The 15,129-nt window shown below is 43.8% G+C and overlaps 1 protein-coding gene across 1 annotated transcript in view; it reads left to right on the top strand.

Annotated features, from left to right (window-relative positions):
- The first annotated feature begins 3,673 nt into the window (after nt 1–3,673).
- Nucleotides 3,674–15,129, top strand: part of DDX10 (DEAD-box helicase 10) — a 289,033-nt gene continuing 277,577 nt past the window's right edge. Inside the window, exons 1-4 of the mRNA XM_059392880.1 lie at nt 3,674–3,968; nt 12,196–12,256; nt 13,220–13,350; nt 14,653–14,811. Of these exons, the coding sequence (XP_059248863.1) occupies nt 3,783–3,968; nt 12,196–12,256; nt 13,220–13,350; nt 14,653–14,811 (537 nt within the window). The 5' untranslated portion in view covers nt 3,674–3,782. The remainder of the gene's footprint in view (nt 3,969–12,195; nt 12,257–13,219; nt 13,351–14,652; nt 14,812–15,129) is intronic.

Here is a 15,129-nt window from a genome sequence, read left to right as displayed (position 1 = left end):
TTTTTATTTTCCAGCACCTCAAGATATCTTATACTTCTTTGCCCCAGCCCTGGAATTAGCTATTTCTCCAAGGAGCTCTGATTCATTTGACTGAGGAAAATGGTATTTATAAACCGAGACTTGGGGGATAGTTGTGTTCATCACTATTGGAGTATTATTGCTTTCTCAAACAAGATAATCTTTTTTATAAAACTTATTTTTTTTTTTTTTGAGAGAGAGAGCGAGAGCACGTGAGTATGGGGAGGGGTAGAGAAAGAAGCAAAGGGAGAGGGAGAGAAGACACCCCATTGATCAGGGCCTAGACATGCAGCTCAGTCTCAAGACCCTGAGATCATGACCAGAGTGGAAACCAAGAGTCAGATGCCTAACTGACTGAGCCACCCAGGTACCCTTCGAAAAGATGATTTAGAAAAAAAAAAGTTTCAAAATACAGAAAGAATATAATGGTCTTTTCACAGTTTCAGAGACATACGTAATTTGAAGAATTATGATGATAAACAACTATGTAACAATTTACAGTAGAATTTAACCGATGAATAATATGAAGTAGAATATCAATGATGAGGAACAAATACTACACTTCCTCCCTCACTCGTCCAGCCAATTTTAGGATAGCTGCTCCCCTGATTAAAGCTTTGCCTATGTTTGTAGTACTAGTTACCAGACATGTTTCCAAATCCTTGTCAGTTCTTCAGGAGCTTTCTGAATATTGGTTGGTAGTGAAGAACATAGTGTCACTATTAAAATGTTATAAAACCTAATGTCCTCAGTGTCACAACTGGAAAGGCTGTCTAGGGATCATTTCTAAGGAAAACAAGGTGTTGGAGCAAATAAGCACTGAAATCATCATACGATGTCATTTTATGAAATCAAGATATGAACTATTCATATTACCAATTATTTCATGCTAATGACTAGGGAATGTGAGATTGAATTCTTCATCATGATTAGACTTGTAGTTTTCTATTATTTTATGTCAAAAATTTGATTCCCATAACAAACAAAATCACTTCTATTAGGACTTCTATTTCATTCTCTGAAAGGTTTTTGTTCTTATTCTTGGTTAACAATGCTTTATGTTTCTAAAAATATTAATAATTATTTCTTTTGAAGATTTTTTTTTGCTTTCTGCATGAGTTTATTAGTTTTAGCTTCCAACTTTAAAGCTGGTGGTCTTTGGTTATTCTTTCATATTTGAGTAATGCTGATTAGAAACTATGAGGGCATGGGAGAGCTTATTAACTTGTGGGTTTCACTGAAGAGATGGGAGAGCCTAGCAACCCGCCATTTCTTTGCTGGTTGCCTAAATGCCATTAGGCTCAGGTCTTTCTCTAAGGTGGGTTTTCCTAGAGATGACTGTTTCAATTTTTTTGCCTGAGGTATATATATATATACCTGGTTTATTTAGCTGTAGGAGAAGAGTGACAGAGCCGAGGGCCTCATTTGTTGTTGTTGTTTTTTAAAGATTTTATTTATATGAAAGAGAGAGAGAGAGAGAACGAGCAGGGGGAACTGGAGCAGGAGAAGCTCCCTCCTACTGAGAGGAAGCCCAACGTAGGGACTCTATTCTAGGACCCTGAGATCATGACTAGATTTTAAGGCAGACACTTAACCAACTGAGCCACCCAGGCACCCCTTAGAGCCTCATTTGTTGTATATAGATACTGAAAAGAAATTAAGAACCATTTAAAAAGTTGTGATAAAATACACATGAAATTTACCCTTTAAATCTTTTTAGGTGTATTCTTCTGTAGCATTAAGTACACTCACACTGTTGTGCTACATCTCCAGAACTGTTTTCATCCTACAAAACTGAAACTCCAGACTCATTAAATAGTAACTCCACATTTTCCCCTCACCTTGGCCTCTGGCAACCTCCATTCTATTTTCATTTCTGATTTTGACTGCCATAAGTATCTCAGATACATGGATTCAGACTGGATGTTTTCTTTTGTGACTGGCTGATTTCACTTAGCATGGTGTCCTCAAGCTTCATCCATGTTGCAGCATAGTCAGGATTTCCTCTGTTTTTAAGGCTCAGTAGTATTCCATCCTACCTACACACCACATTTTGCATATCCACTCTTCCTGGTTGGACCGACCCATGGGTTGCTTCCACCTTCAGATATTGGGAGTAATGCTTTTATGAATACGGCTGTGTTTTTCAGTTCTCTTGTGCATATATCCAGGAATAGACTTGTTGGATCATACGTTCGTTCTATTTTTAATTTTTTGTGGATGTATATACATGCTTTTAAATAACCTCCCCTTGTTGAGCTTTACCCACCACCACATGTAGTGACTGGGGTATGGAGATTCCTCAGTTCACAGCCCCCTGCTTTCCCAACCGTCTTCTGTTTAGGGAATGGGCATGTTTTTGGGGTAGTCATCTGGCTCTGTGATGTTGAAAAAATAATTTCAGGGCCTGAACAGTCTGCATGTGAACTTTGAACCCAATCTCCGTTTTCCCCGCCCCCACTCTACCCCCCCCCCCCCCTCCCCGGCCCCATCCAGTGTATACTAGTGGTTGCTCAAGATAAATGTGTCAAAAAACAAAAAACAAAAAACAAACCAGGGACACCTGGGTGGCTAAGTTGGTTAAGCGACTGCCTTTGGCTCAGGTCGTGATCCTGGAGGCCTGGCATCCAGTCCCCCATGGGAATCCCTGCTCAGCAGGGAGTCTGCTTATCCCTGTGACCCTCTCCCCTCTCATTCTAAGTAAATAAATAAAACATTTAGAAAAAATTCACCGAAGATCAAGTCATATAAATGACCAACTTGTAAATAACTTTTCTTTGAATTCTTTATTTTTAGTTTTCATTTTATCTTCCTAACTGCATCTTTTTTTTTTTTTTTTTTTTTTTTTTTTTAAAGATTTTATTTATTTATTTGACAGAGAGAGATCACAAGTAGGCAGAGAGGCAGGCAGAGAGAGAGAGGAGGAAGCAGGCTCCCTGCTGAGCAGAGAGCCCGATGCGGGACTCGATCCCAGGACCCTGAGATCATGACCTGAGCCAAAGGCAGCGGCTTAACCCACTGAGCCACCCAGGTGCCCCTTCCTAACTGCATCTTAATGCAAATTCGGTTGGATTCTGCTTCAGTCCCCTGCTGCTGCAGCAGAGTCTGAGGGGTCGGATAAAAGGGAAAACCTAGACGGACATTAGAATACAGAATATTCATTTTTTATTACCAGGGTGGTATCCTGACTCGGATTGAAATCGGAGGTTATTAAATAGCTGTTAGAACTTTGGGCAAGGTTTTCAGTTTACTGGGTTGAAAAACGCAAAATGGGGATCACAATTATAATTCACAGAGAGCGCACATCTCTGTGAGTGAGTGAGAGTGTGTGCATGTGTGTGCGTGCGTGCGGCGCACGCTTTGCCAAGGCAAACCCAGGGTGCCCGTGTATTAACAGCGCTGAAGTAGTGTGACGTCACCATAGTAACAGGAACTTGTGCGCCTGCGTCCATTTAAAGAGCCGGCGTGCTTTGGAATCCCTTCCTTAGCCCGCCCTCTTCCTCGGATCGCTCCGCCTCCCTTTCCCGGCGGCTGGCCCACTACGCCCTGCGGAATCCAAGTCACCAATCAGCGTCCACTTAGCCCTTGCAGTCAATGGCGCGTGCCCCGGTTTCAAAAGCTCGGGGGCGGGCTCCGGGTTCCGCGCACGCGCGGTCTCCTCTCTCTCCCCACGCTGGTTCCGTGTTTCCTCAGAGCCGTCTCGCCGCTTGGCCTGAGGTGTCGCGTGTCTGTGGGCGGTCTGGACTGTCTCCGCCGCTGCCGCGATGGGCAAAACTGCCGAGTCTCAGGGGTCGGGAGGCCGGCCCGACCCGGTGCGGAGTTTTAACCGTTGGAAGAAGAAACACAGCCATAAGCAGAGCCAAAGGAAGCAGCTGAGGAAGAAGCTGAAGAAGCCCGAGTGGCAGGTGGAGCGCGAGGCTATCAGCCGCCTCATGCAGAACTACGAGAAGGTGAGGCCGGCGCTGGGGCGGGGCCCCGAGGCCCGGCGGCGATGGGAGCTCTGTCACGGGGGCCGGGGCGGGGGTGCAGACCCGCAGTCCAGCGGGCGGGAGACGGGACTGGGGTGACAGGGGCTGGTGGGGGTCCCGCCGAGGCCCCACAGGTGGTCCGCCAGGCGCCGCGGACAAGGCCTCGGGGCCATCCCAGCTCGCCATCCTGCTCCTCGTGAAGTGATGGAGATGCAGCGGCGCTTGAGGGCGGCGAGAGCCCGCAGTAGTACTGACGACGGTAGCGGGAACCGCACCGGTGTTTTCAGCCGCTGACCGGGCGCTTTCCATTAGTCGTGGGACTCGAACTGTGCTATGGGTCAGATTCCCATTTTACAGGCGAGAACACGGAGGCTCCGAGAAGACGAGGCACTTGTTTTCAGCTCCCCTCTTAGTAGGTGGTGTGGAGTTGAAGCCTAGACCCGCGTCTTTCCAAGTCCAGAGCCTTCGCTTCTGACCCTGGTGCGGGGTCCGCAGGCTCGACACCATCTCCTGCCTTCCCGCGCTTATCTCGTTTTCTCTCCTCGGTTCCCGTCCCCGAACCGGAGTTGGCCCAGGACAGCGGGCCTCCTGGTGCGTCTCTGCCACCTGCCATCCTGCACGGTGGTGGATGTTCTCAGACGAGTGGCCCCGTAGTTACCTTTTTAACCTCTGGCCCTGCCCCCGGCCCTCAGTCTCCTTGGCAGGGTCCCTACCCCATCTCCCCTTCTCCTCCACCCCCACCTGCCCCGTCGGTTTGCCTTCACCCACCTCACTCAGCCTGTCAGTGATTGCCCCCTTCTGGTGCGCACTATAATCAGGGATTTAATATAGGGGACATTTCTGGAATTATAGTCATCAAGTGTCCTGCTGGTATAGCTTTCCTTTAAACGGCTCTTAGGTCAACAGTAAGATTAGGTAGAGAACCTTTATTTTTGTTTGGGCTTTTGAGTTAAGATAAATGATAATTTGATCCTGGCTTTTGATCATCAGACGAGTGACTTTGGGCAGGTTATTTATTCTGTCTGCTTCCCTTTTCTTGTCTTTAGAAGGCATCATAATAATATCTATTTTATAAGTTGTTGGGAGGAGTTAGTAAGAAGCATGTTAGGCATTCTGTACAATGCCCGAAACATATAAATATATTAGCTGTTAGGTTATTTCTATTGCTGTATGCACAGCCTCTTAAAAAACCATTGTAAAGTACGATTAGATTGCATTTGAGAGTCTTCTTTAGCTGGAGTTGCTGAAGGAATATAGTCTCAGCTTCTCTTTCTTTTGTGTAATTGCGATGCTTATTCCTGTGGACTGGTGACTCCTTTTTTGTATTCTACCCTCAGCCTTTCTGAGTTCATATTCTTTTTTTCTGACTGCGCCGGATGTCTTTGCCTGCCAGGATACCTTAAATACACAAGTCCCAAAGTGAGCTCATTAGGTTTGATTTCCAAATTCACAGTCCTTTGTGTGAGTTCTCTCTTGCCACTGTAAAAAATTGCCGCAAACTCCATGGTTTAAAAGAAGAGAAATTTGTTCGTTCATAGTTCTGGAAGGCAGAAGTCTGAAGTCCATTTCCCTGGGCTGGAATCAGCGTGTCATCAAGGCCATATTCCATCTGGACATTCTCAGGGAAAATCCATTTCTTGCTACTTCCGGCTTCTGGTGGTTGCTTTCCCTTGGCTTGTGGCTGCATCACTCCCATCTCTGCCTCCGTGGCCACATTGCCTGTGGTTCTGTGTCAAATTTATTTCTGCCCTTTTAAAATAAGGATACTTCTGTTCGCATTTAGGGCCCACCCAGAATATTGAGGATAATTTCCCGTCTCAAAATCTTTGATAATGACCTGGACAAAAATCACTTTTGTTGTTTAAGATAATATGCACAGTGCTGGAGGTAAGCATGTAGAGATATTTGGGGCTGTTACTTAGCCCACCACATGCTAGCCCACTGTCTAAGCAGACTGCTGAGCTAGAAACCTAGGAGTAATCCTAATCCTAGAGACTTACCTCTCAGCACTCTTACATCCAGTCAGTTACACTGATAATGTCCTCTGCCTCTTAACATTTTTTAAATGTTACTCCACCCACCCACCCCCAACCCCATGCCTTAGTTCAGGCCCCATCATCTCTTGCGTGGATTACTACAGTAACTATTGCTTGTAATAGGGATTAGCAGGCTTTTTCTGTAAAGGATCAGATAATAAATGGTTTCAGCTTTGCAGTTCAGGAGGGTGGAACTACTCAACTCTGCCGTTGTAACACAAAAGCTGCTATGGAAATACTTAAACAGATGGTATACTTGTGTTCCAGCAAAATTTCAGTTAGGAAAACTGGTGGCTGGATTTGGCCCTTAGGCCTTATCCCCCCAGTCTATCTTCTGTATTGCTGGCAGAGTGATTCTTTCCAAGATGAAAATCCAGTCATCTTATTCTTGATTAAAACCCTCCCTTGGGGGACGCCTGGGTGGCTCAGTTGGTTAAGCAGCTGCCTTCGGCTCAGGTCATGATCCCAGCGTCCTGGGATCGAGTCCCACATCGGTCTCCTTGCTCAGCAGGGAGCCTGCTTCTCCCTCTGCCTCTGCATGCCATTCTGTCTGCCTGTGCTCGCTTTCTCCCCCACTCTCTCTCTGATAAATAAATAAAAATCTTTAAAAAACAAAAAAAAAACAAAAAAAAACCCTCCCTTGGCTCAGTTACTTTCAGGAAAATGGTCAAATACTTTCATGTGTCAACACGTCCTCCTCCAGTGGAACAGTAATTTATTTGTGGTCAGGCAGACTTGGTTTATCTCACCCAGTTTGGGTTTTGAGTAGCCAAGCTCCTTAATATCCCTGAGTCTCACTTTGTTTGGTTCAGCAGAGGTTAGTAACTACCCAGAGTAGTGAAAGGCTCAAAGAGGTAATACATGAAAACCAAGTGGTGTGCATAAGCATACACACGACACGAGAACAACTTGTAGTTTCATGAAGTGGCTGTGCTCCCTGATGCCTCTGCTTTTTCTTTTCTTTTCTTTTCAAGATTATTCAAAGATTTTACTTATTTATTCGAGAGAGAGAGCGAGAGTGAGCATGAGCAGAGGAAGAGGAAGAAACAGGCTCCTGGCTAAGTGAGGAGCCCAACACGGGGCTCGATCTCAGGACCCTAATTAGGATCATAACCTGACCTAAAGTCCAATGCTTACCTGACTGAGCCACCCAGTCATCCCGCTCCCTGATGCTTCTTGTCCTGGTAGTTGATGTTTCTACCATTTGCAGTGAGCACCCCCATTCTTGCACTCTAGGAACACCTCCCAGTCCTTCAAGATTTAAACTTCTCTTCCTGGGGTTAAAGCTGCTGTGTGTCTGTAGCATTTTGTATACACTTTTATTGCAGAATTATCACGAGGCTGTGATGATTGGCTTCTTTGTTTAGCTTTTGCCTTAACTTTCCTGCTAGACCACGAACCCCTGCAGGTCAGAAACCTTTAATACCCTCACCTTTGTGCTTCCCAGTCATTGGTAGCACAGTGCTTGTCCTGAAGTAGGTGCTTAGTGTTCGGGTGTTGTTTGGTGCATGAGGACCTTTTCCAGATGGCTTTCTTCTGGTTGGTAAAATAGGTCTATTCTTTTTGGTCTTTTGTTTGAATTATAATTACTAAGACTTACAAAGCTTTTTACGTGTTGACTTGCCATATCCTTAAAATAGATGACACTATGAGATGGTTTCCATTGTCCAGGTGAGAAGCTTTAAGGAAAAGCAAGATTAAATAATTTCTGCAAGCTTAAACATCTAGTAGTGAAAAAGTTCCAACTCAGATGGTCTAGGTCTGATGCCAGAGAGCCAGATCACTACACTTTACGGCATTGCACCTCATGAATGTTTCAATTCTCAGCTTTTCACTAAACTGAAGGAAGCTTTTCCAGTATTGTTGTGTTTTATTTATTTATTTTTAATCTTAGAAATATTTTCCTAAGATTCTGTCAAGAAAGAAATACACTGTGAAATCAAACGCCAGGGCTAGCAATTCTCGAATACAATCGTAGCAGATTTGTTATTGTCTAGGGAACTAAGGTGCAGACCCTCACTGCAGGGTTCCTCAGATGATAGCGTCTGTGCATTGAACTATTATTACAGTATGTTTATAATACAGGGGTGGTGTTCAGTAGCCTTACTGGTGAAACACTGAACAGTTTGATTCAGAAACATCTCGAACAGTTTGACAAAGTACTTGTTAAGGTCTAGGTAAAAATAGATGGGAAAAAATATATGTCTGTGTCCCTGCAGAGATGGGGGGTTGATACATTTTGATAAATGTTAGAATCCTAGATACTTACAGTGCTGCGGAATTTGAGGGTGGTGTAATTAGTGGGAAAGAGGTTGGGTTATTCTGTACCTGCCCTTTCTGGCTAGGCGAATGAGAAAGATGTGTTTCCTCTGGGCATGCTGCCCTTTCTCCTTGTGGTTGCAGGCTCAGGCCTGGCTTGTGGAGTGTGAGCTGGATCACACTCCAGTGTGAAAAATCCAGTGTGAGCTGGATTTTAACCCCCATATGTCTTTGTGCAAGAAAGCGTGCAACAGTTTGTGGTAGCCATGAGTAGAGCTTGTTCTTGAATCATGGGTTCTCCATATAGAAAAGATTGGCTAGAACATTGTATATCAAGGGAGCAACACAGGGATATACAAAAAGATGTGAAAATATGTGGTGTTCTTTGAGGGGGACATACTCCATGGAGTGTGCTATGTGTTCCTGAACTGGCTTCAGATGAGGTTGCAGAAGAGGGCCAGAGGTGGATTGTCAGCAGTTTGTAGGAGTTAGAAGATGCCTGCATCCTCACCCTGAGCCTGTGAATAAGTCACATGGCAAAGGGTAATTGAAGTTGCTGATCAGCTGACCTTAACAGAGGGGGTCTGGATTATCCAAGTGGGCCCAGAGTGATGACCCAAGGGCCCTGGAATGTGTGGGGATGCTGTGAGGTGAGGAAGATGGGAAGATTGTTGCTGTCTGGTTTTGAAGATGGAAGAGGGATCCAATCCAAGGAAGTGGGCAGACTGTGGAGGCTGGAAAAAGCAAGGAACTGGATTTTCTCTAGTCACCAGGAAGAGTTTTAACTGAGTGAGGACCCATTTAGGACTTCCAACTTTCAGAGTTGTGAGGTAATAAATTTATGTTGGTTTAAGCCACTGTCAGTGGTCATTTGTTTCAGCCCCTGTGGGAGATTCATACAGAGGCCATGTTTGGAGACTTAATCTGGAAGCAGTGGGGAGTGTCTAGGAGCAGTTGGAGAACACAGCCAAGCTGTTAAAGGCTGTGAAGACTGTGGCCAGGTCGAAGACTGGTGCCGTAGTCTAGGTCTTAGGTCTTCTGAGAGGTAGATACCAAGTTGGGATGAAGTGAATTGGAGATTTATTGGTGGGGGGGGAATGTCTGTGGAAGTGAAGGAGGAGGAACAGAAATAGGGAAAGGATGGAGGACTGAAGGAGGAGCCAGTAGGAAGAGTCTCAGGCTGCAGCACAGTCAAAGCAGGCTTCTGCTGGTGGGGTATCCTGGAACCAGACTTGCCCTTAAGGGAGTCTCTGGTCTCTGGTCCTGCAGACCGGGGTCTGTGGTCGTACTGCTGCAGTGAGCAGCCCTCCGGGCAGCCGGGGAGCGTGGTGCTGTCAGGGAGCGTGGTGCTGTCAGTGGTGCCTCTGTAGGATCAAGCACTGCTTATCTGCCCACGGGCTTCCCTGCAGCCCAAGATCTGGGTGCTTTGTTTCTAAGGCCACCGTGTAGAGCGTGTGTGTTGGGGGTTTCAATGGAGAGTGGGGGATTGGAGCTTACTGAGAAATGCTGAGCTCTTTGTTTCAGTTCAGCAACTGTTGTCACTGTTGCTGAGTGACTCCATCTCTGCACCTGGATTCATTTAGACTTTCTATGATAGTAATCAGCTAGTGCTATATGGGAACCCTGTGCTGTAATCCAAGTTTTACCCCCTTAATCAGAATTTGGTGTGGTTTGAAGTAGTGCTTTTCTTGTCGTGACTGCAGGAGGTGGAGCATTGTAGGACATTCTTTTTTCTTCACCAGCTTTGAGGATATGAAAGCATTATTAACTTTTGTGAGAAAAGAGAGTTGTGAGAAGAGAGTTGGAAGAAGTACAGGGGGGTGGTCAGTGGTATTCACCCTGTTCTCCCCTCCACCCCCTCCAGCTCTCCCACCAGTGATGGGAAGTGATGAACAAGTCCTGTCATTGAAACATCTGTTCTCTGATTTTAGAAGAGTGATACAGATTGTAGAGGGCATGTGAACATTGGAAGACAGGAGTGACTTTTTTTTTTTTTAAAGATTTATTTATTTATTTGACAGAGATTTGACATGCAGGCAGAGAGAGAGAGAGAGGGGAAACAGGCTCCCTGCTGAGCAGAGAGCCTGATGCAGGGCTCCTTCCCAGAACCCTGAGATCATGACCTGAGCTGAAGGCAGAGGCTTAACCCACTGAGCCACCCAGGCCTGGCCCCAGGAGTGAAAGGGCTGAAAGGAAGATACAGTGTTATTTTGTTTGTAGGAACCATAGCTGACTTCTGTGAGTTCTAAATATTCCTTGGAATGTAATTGTCCCTCTGGAACAGGGTTGGCATCCTTTTTCTGGAACAGGCCAGATAGTCAGTATTAAGCTTTGTCGGCCACGTGCCTTCTCTGTCATAACCACATAGACACTATGTAAATGAGTGGTTGTAGCTATGCTCTGGGAAAACTGTTTGCAAGAATAGGCAGCAGATTGGATTGGGCCATGGTTTGCTGACTCCTGTTGTAGTTCATCAATGGAGTAAAAATTTGCTTCTGTTTCTTAGACTTCTTTCTAAAAAATATGTTTTAATGGTCAAGAGAGTGCTGGGACAATTCCATTCTTCCAGATTTTCCATTAGGAGGTCAGAAGACTAGAGAGAGATGTGCAGTATTTCCTACTTTGCCTGTGCTGTGTCTCTGATGGAGACTCACCAGTCTGTCACTCATCTAGCTCCTCCTGTATGACTTCTCTTCTTTGTGAAAACAGCTTTTCATCTGATCACATTACAAGTGCATGGGTGGACTGCCTCTAATTTTGTTGTTGTATTTGGAAGATTTATCTTCTAATTAAGGTTCCCAGGTGGGACAGGACAGGATAACAAACTTTTCTCTTTCTAATGTGAGTACGCTGATTATTCCTTTTCACTCTTCTTTAGAATGATTTGTAGGGATTAAGGCAATGTTTTAATATTCGTGTTTTCAGCATGTGAGGACAGAGATAACCCATCTGGGCTACCTTAAGGATCTTGGGAAAGATGATATGTAGACTGTAAAATGAAATAAAAGTTGTCATCCCTTTACTGCCTGCAGCGTAATTTAAATAAATGAACCTTACAAATGCAACTTTTCTCTTTTGTGAATCATGAATAATTTGGCAGCATATTCCCAGATCTGAATAGGAGTTCCTGTTTTCAGCATCTGTAATAAAGTAATTCCCCTGAGTAGCTGAAATGAAATTCAGAAAATTGGGTTTATGCTAATGAAGAACATCAGTAATGAACATTTAGATAATGTAAAGTTAAAGGGCAAAATGTTACTTATTGTGGCTTCAGAGTGTGACTGAGACATTTCTTGTGGTTATTGTTAATGCTCCCTCCTTCACTGTACCCCCAAATGAAGAGTTGTCAGGTTGGATTTGGCATGCCACTGATTGATGGTTAAAACTTGAAAAGATTTATGCTAACAAGATACATTTCTCCAATTAACTTCAATCTGTTCTACGAAGTGTGTAAATAGAAGTATTGTCATTGTGCTGTGTGGCTTAGAGTCATTTTGCCCCTTATTTCTTAATATTCTTTGAAGGATGGACTGAAGGTAGAGTTTCTTCCTAAAATTGATGGGTGGTGATTTACTGTGTTCTCAGAGGTGAAGGAAGTTGTTGTTGTTGTTGGTGGTGGTGGTGGTGTGTGTGTGTTTTGAGTGAATGAGATGGTGTCTTTTTTTTTTTTTTTAAACCAATTTTAATTTTACAAGCTTGTATTTTTGATTCACAACAACTCGCTTACGGCATATTCCATTCTAGAAGGAAGGGTGGTTTTTAATTAGAAGTGATGGTTGAATTCAATCCTGTAGTACTAAGGACTAGCCAGGCAGCACAATGTAGAACTAAAAATGCCCTTGTTGTAAAATAGATGAATTATATGGTACATTTTTTTTGTCTTAATTGACACGGTCTCCTTTTTCTTTTTTTAGATAAATGTAAATGAAATTACAAGATTTTCAGATTTCCCCTTGTCCAAGAAAACATTGAAAGGTAGGTGTATGGTGATTTTGGGACATTTTGGGTTTCTTGATGTTTTTTATAAATGGCAAAAGGTTTAGAGCATTTAATGTGAAAGATATTATTTTGGCAAATAATCTTGATATCTTGAACCTTTAACACCAAGAAACAATATTAATTCATTCACGTTTTACTGATTTTTTATTCTCATGCTTTTTGGAGTATTTTTTTTTTTAAGTTTTTATGTATTTATTTGACAGAAAGATAGAGAACATAAGTAGGCAGAGAGGCAGGCAGAGGGAGAGAGAGAAGCAGGCTGTGTGCTGAGCAGGGAGCCCTACATGGGGCTTGATCCCAGGGCGCTGGGGGGTCATAACCTGAGCCGAAGGCAGATGCCTAACCCACTGTGCCACCCAGGCACCCCTCTTTCTGGACTAGTTAAAGAACAGTAGTGAAAAAACAAGATGCCGGGCCTCTTAGTAATTAAAATAAAATCTATTATGTTAGTTAAAATGAACAAGATAAAAGTGACATCTTTTATATTAGCCTGTTAGGACCATCAGAACAAAATATCAGACTGGGAGGTAGGGGTTGCTTAAATGACAGAAATGAATTTTCTCACCGTTCTGGAGGCTACAAGTCCAAAGATGGAGATGCTGGCAGGGTTAGTTTCCTCTGAGAGCCATCCTGGAAGGGTCTGTTCCAGGACTCTCTCCTTGGCTTATGGATGACCACCCTCTTGCTGTGTCTTACGTGGTTGTCCCACTGTGCAGTCGTACCGCTGGTATCTCTTTTTGTGTCCAACTTTCCCCTTCTTATAAGGACACCAGTGACTTCAGATCAGGGCTCATTTGAACTAAATCACCACTTCACAGGCCCTGTTTCTGAGTATTGGTGTTAGGGCTTCAACACCAATTTGAGGGGGCATAGTTTACCCATACTCTCATTTTATAGGGATTTTCTCAAGTGTCACTTTCCTCCCCTTCACCTTGGCAGGTTTGCAAGAAGCCCAGTATCGTTTGGTAACTGAGATACAGAAACAGACCATTGGCTTGGCTTTGCAAGGTAAAGATGTTCTTGGAGCTGCCAAGACAGGATCTGGCAAGACTTTGGCTTTCCTTGTTCCAGTAAGTAATTTTTTTTATATTGGTTCAGGTCCTCTGTTACATGCTTTTAAAACATTCTGTGCCTAGGTAGAAATCATTATCTGGAGAGTTGTTTCCTGTTGGATTTCTTCAGCTAGAATGTGAACTTTATCAGAAAGGGCCGCAACTGTCCTGTTGTCCACTGTATTCCCTCCATCCTAACACAGTGCCTGGCACATGGCAGCCAGTCAGTAACTTTTTGAATGAGTGAATTACTGTGCCTTGACAAGCCTTTACTTCTTGAAGGTTGTGTGTCTTCCAGGGTGGCAGGTGAGCATGGTTCTGCACTGTTGTACGGCCACTGGGGCAGGCTGGAGAGGTTGTTTATGTGCTCATGCTTGCAGACCTGCCAATTGCACGTTATACTTGCTACTCATTTAGGATAAAGCTGAAATATGCTCTCTACTAGGAGATTGGGTGATTCATTGAGAATTTTCTAGGTCATTGATAGCTGTCGTTTTGAGCAGTAAAACAATAGAGCCTCTTAGGAATTTACTTATATCTCAGTTAAGCACTTGGTCTCATAATTTATTTATTTATTTATTTATTTATTTATTTATTATTTTTATTAAAAGATTTTATTTATTTATTTGACAGAGAGAGATCACAAGTAGGCAGAGAGGCAGGCAGAGAGAGAGGAAGAAGCAGGCTCCCTGCTGAGCAGAAAGCCCGATGCGGGACTCAATCCCAGGACCCTGAGATTATGACCTGAGCCGAAGGCAGCAGCTCAACCCACTGAGCCACCCAGGCACCCTTGGTCTCATAATTTAATTCCTACAAAATAATTGGCTTAGGAAAATCACATTTGAGTTTTTGTTCCAAGTATTGCAAAACCATTTTTCCCTTAAATCCAATTTTTCATAGCGGTGTTTCTTTACAACTAGAAAATTCAGTCACTGCATAATTACAATAACTACACAGATGAAAGTTTAATGTGGTTTCTGTTCAGAAAATGGTGACAGATATTTTTCTAAAACCTGTTTTAATAGTTTGAGGGCTGCATGTCCCTCTCACTGATGGCCAGTCTCCTGCTGACAGGGCTGTGGTGGCAGCTGACCTGCTGTGAGGTTTATGTTCCCTTCCTTCTATGATTTGAGGGATCTGGTGGCTGGAAGAAAAAGAAAAAACAAAGCAAAGAATTTCTTTCTGATGGGATGACACTTGTGACTGATATGTCTTCTGCTTGGAAGGTGCCTTTGATTTGGAGGAGCAGGGTCAGTTTGGAATCAAAATGCTGCCTCCTGAAGGGACTTACTAAACACAAATTTGCTGTCTTTTTTTGAGGTGCTGGAAGCCTTATATCGTCTCCAGTGGACGTCAACGGATGGGCTGGGGGTTCTGATTATATCACCTACGAGAGAACTGGCCTATCAGACCTTTGAGGTTCTCCGGAAAGTAGGAAAGAATCATGACTTTTCCGCTGGTCTCATCATTGGTGGAAAGGTTTGTTCTTTTGTCTTGTCCTTCTTTTTTCTATAACTTATATTGGAGCAATGTGGCAGTTGACAGGAAAGAGGTGGAGATTTTATTTAAACCAGTAGGCTGGCATTGTGGTGGGGTCACTATCTTCTAGAGTTCTGCTTATCAATTTTGAAGGTCCAGAAAGTCTGTTTTTGTGAGGGTATCTGAATTGATCAGGTTCTCTGAGATTAATATACCTTAAACAGCCTGTAAATCTATATGTGAATTTACTTGGGAAAGGTACCATCTGAGTATTTGGATTAGTTCCTTTAAAGAAAATATGTAATAGTTTGAATAATT

Source organism: Mustela nigripes, chromosome 1 (genome assembly GCF_022355385.1).
Source record: "Mustela nigripes isolate SB6536 chromosome 1, MUSNIG.SB6536, whole genome shotgun sequence".
Classification (NCBI taxonomy): Eukaryota; Metazoa; Chordata; class Mammalia; order Carnivora; family Mustelidae; genus Mustela; species Mustela nigripes.
Note: the sequence above shows the minus strand (reverse complement) of the source record. Positions and strands in the feature narration are given on the sequence as shown.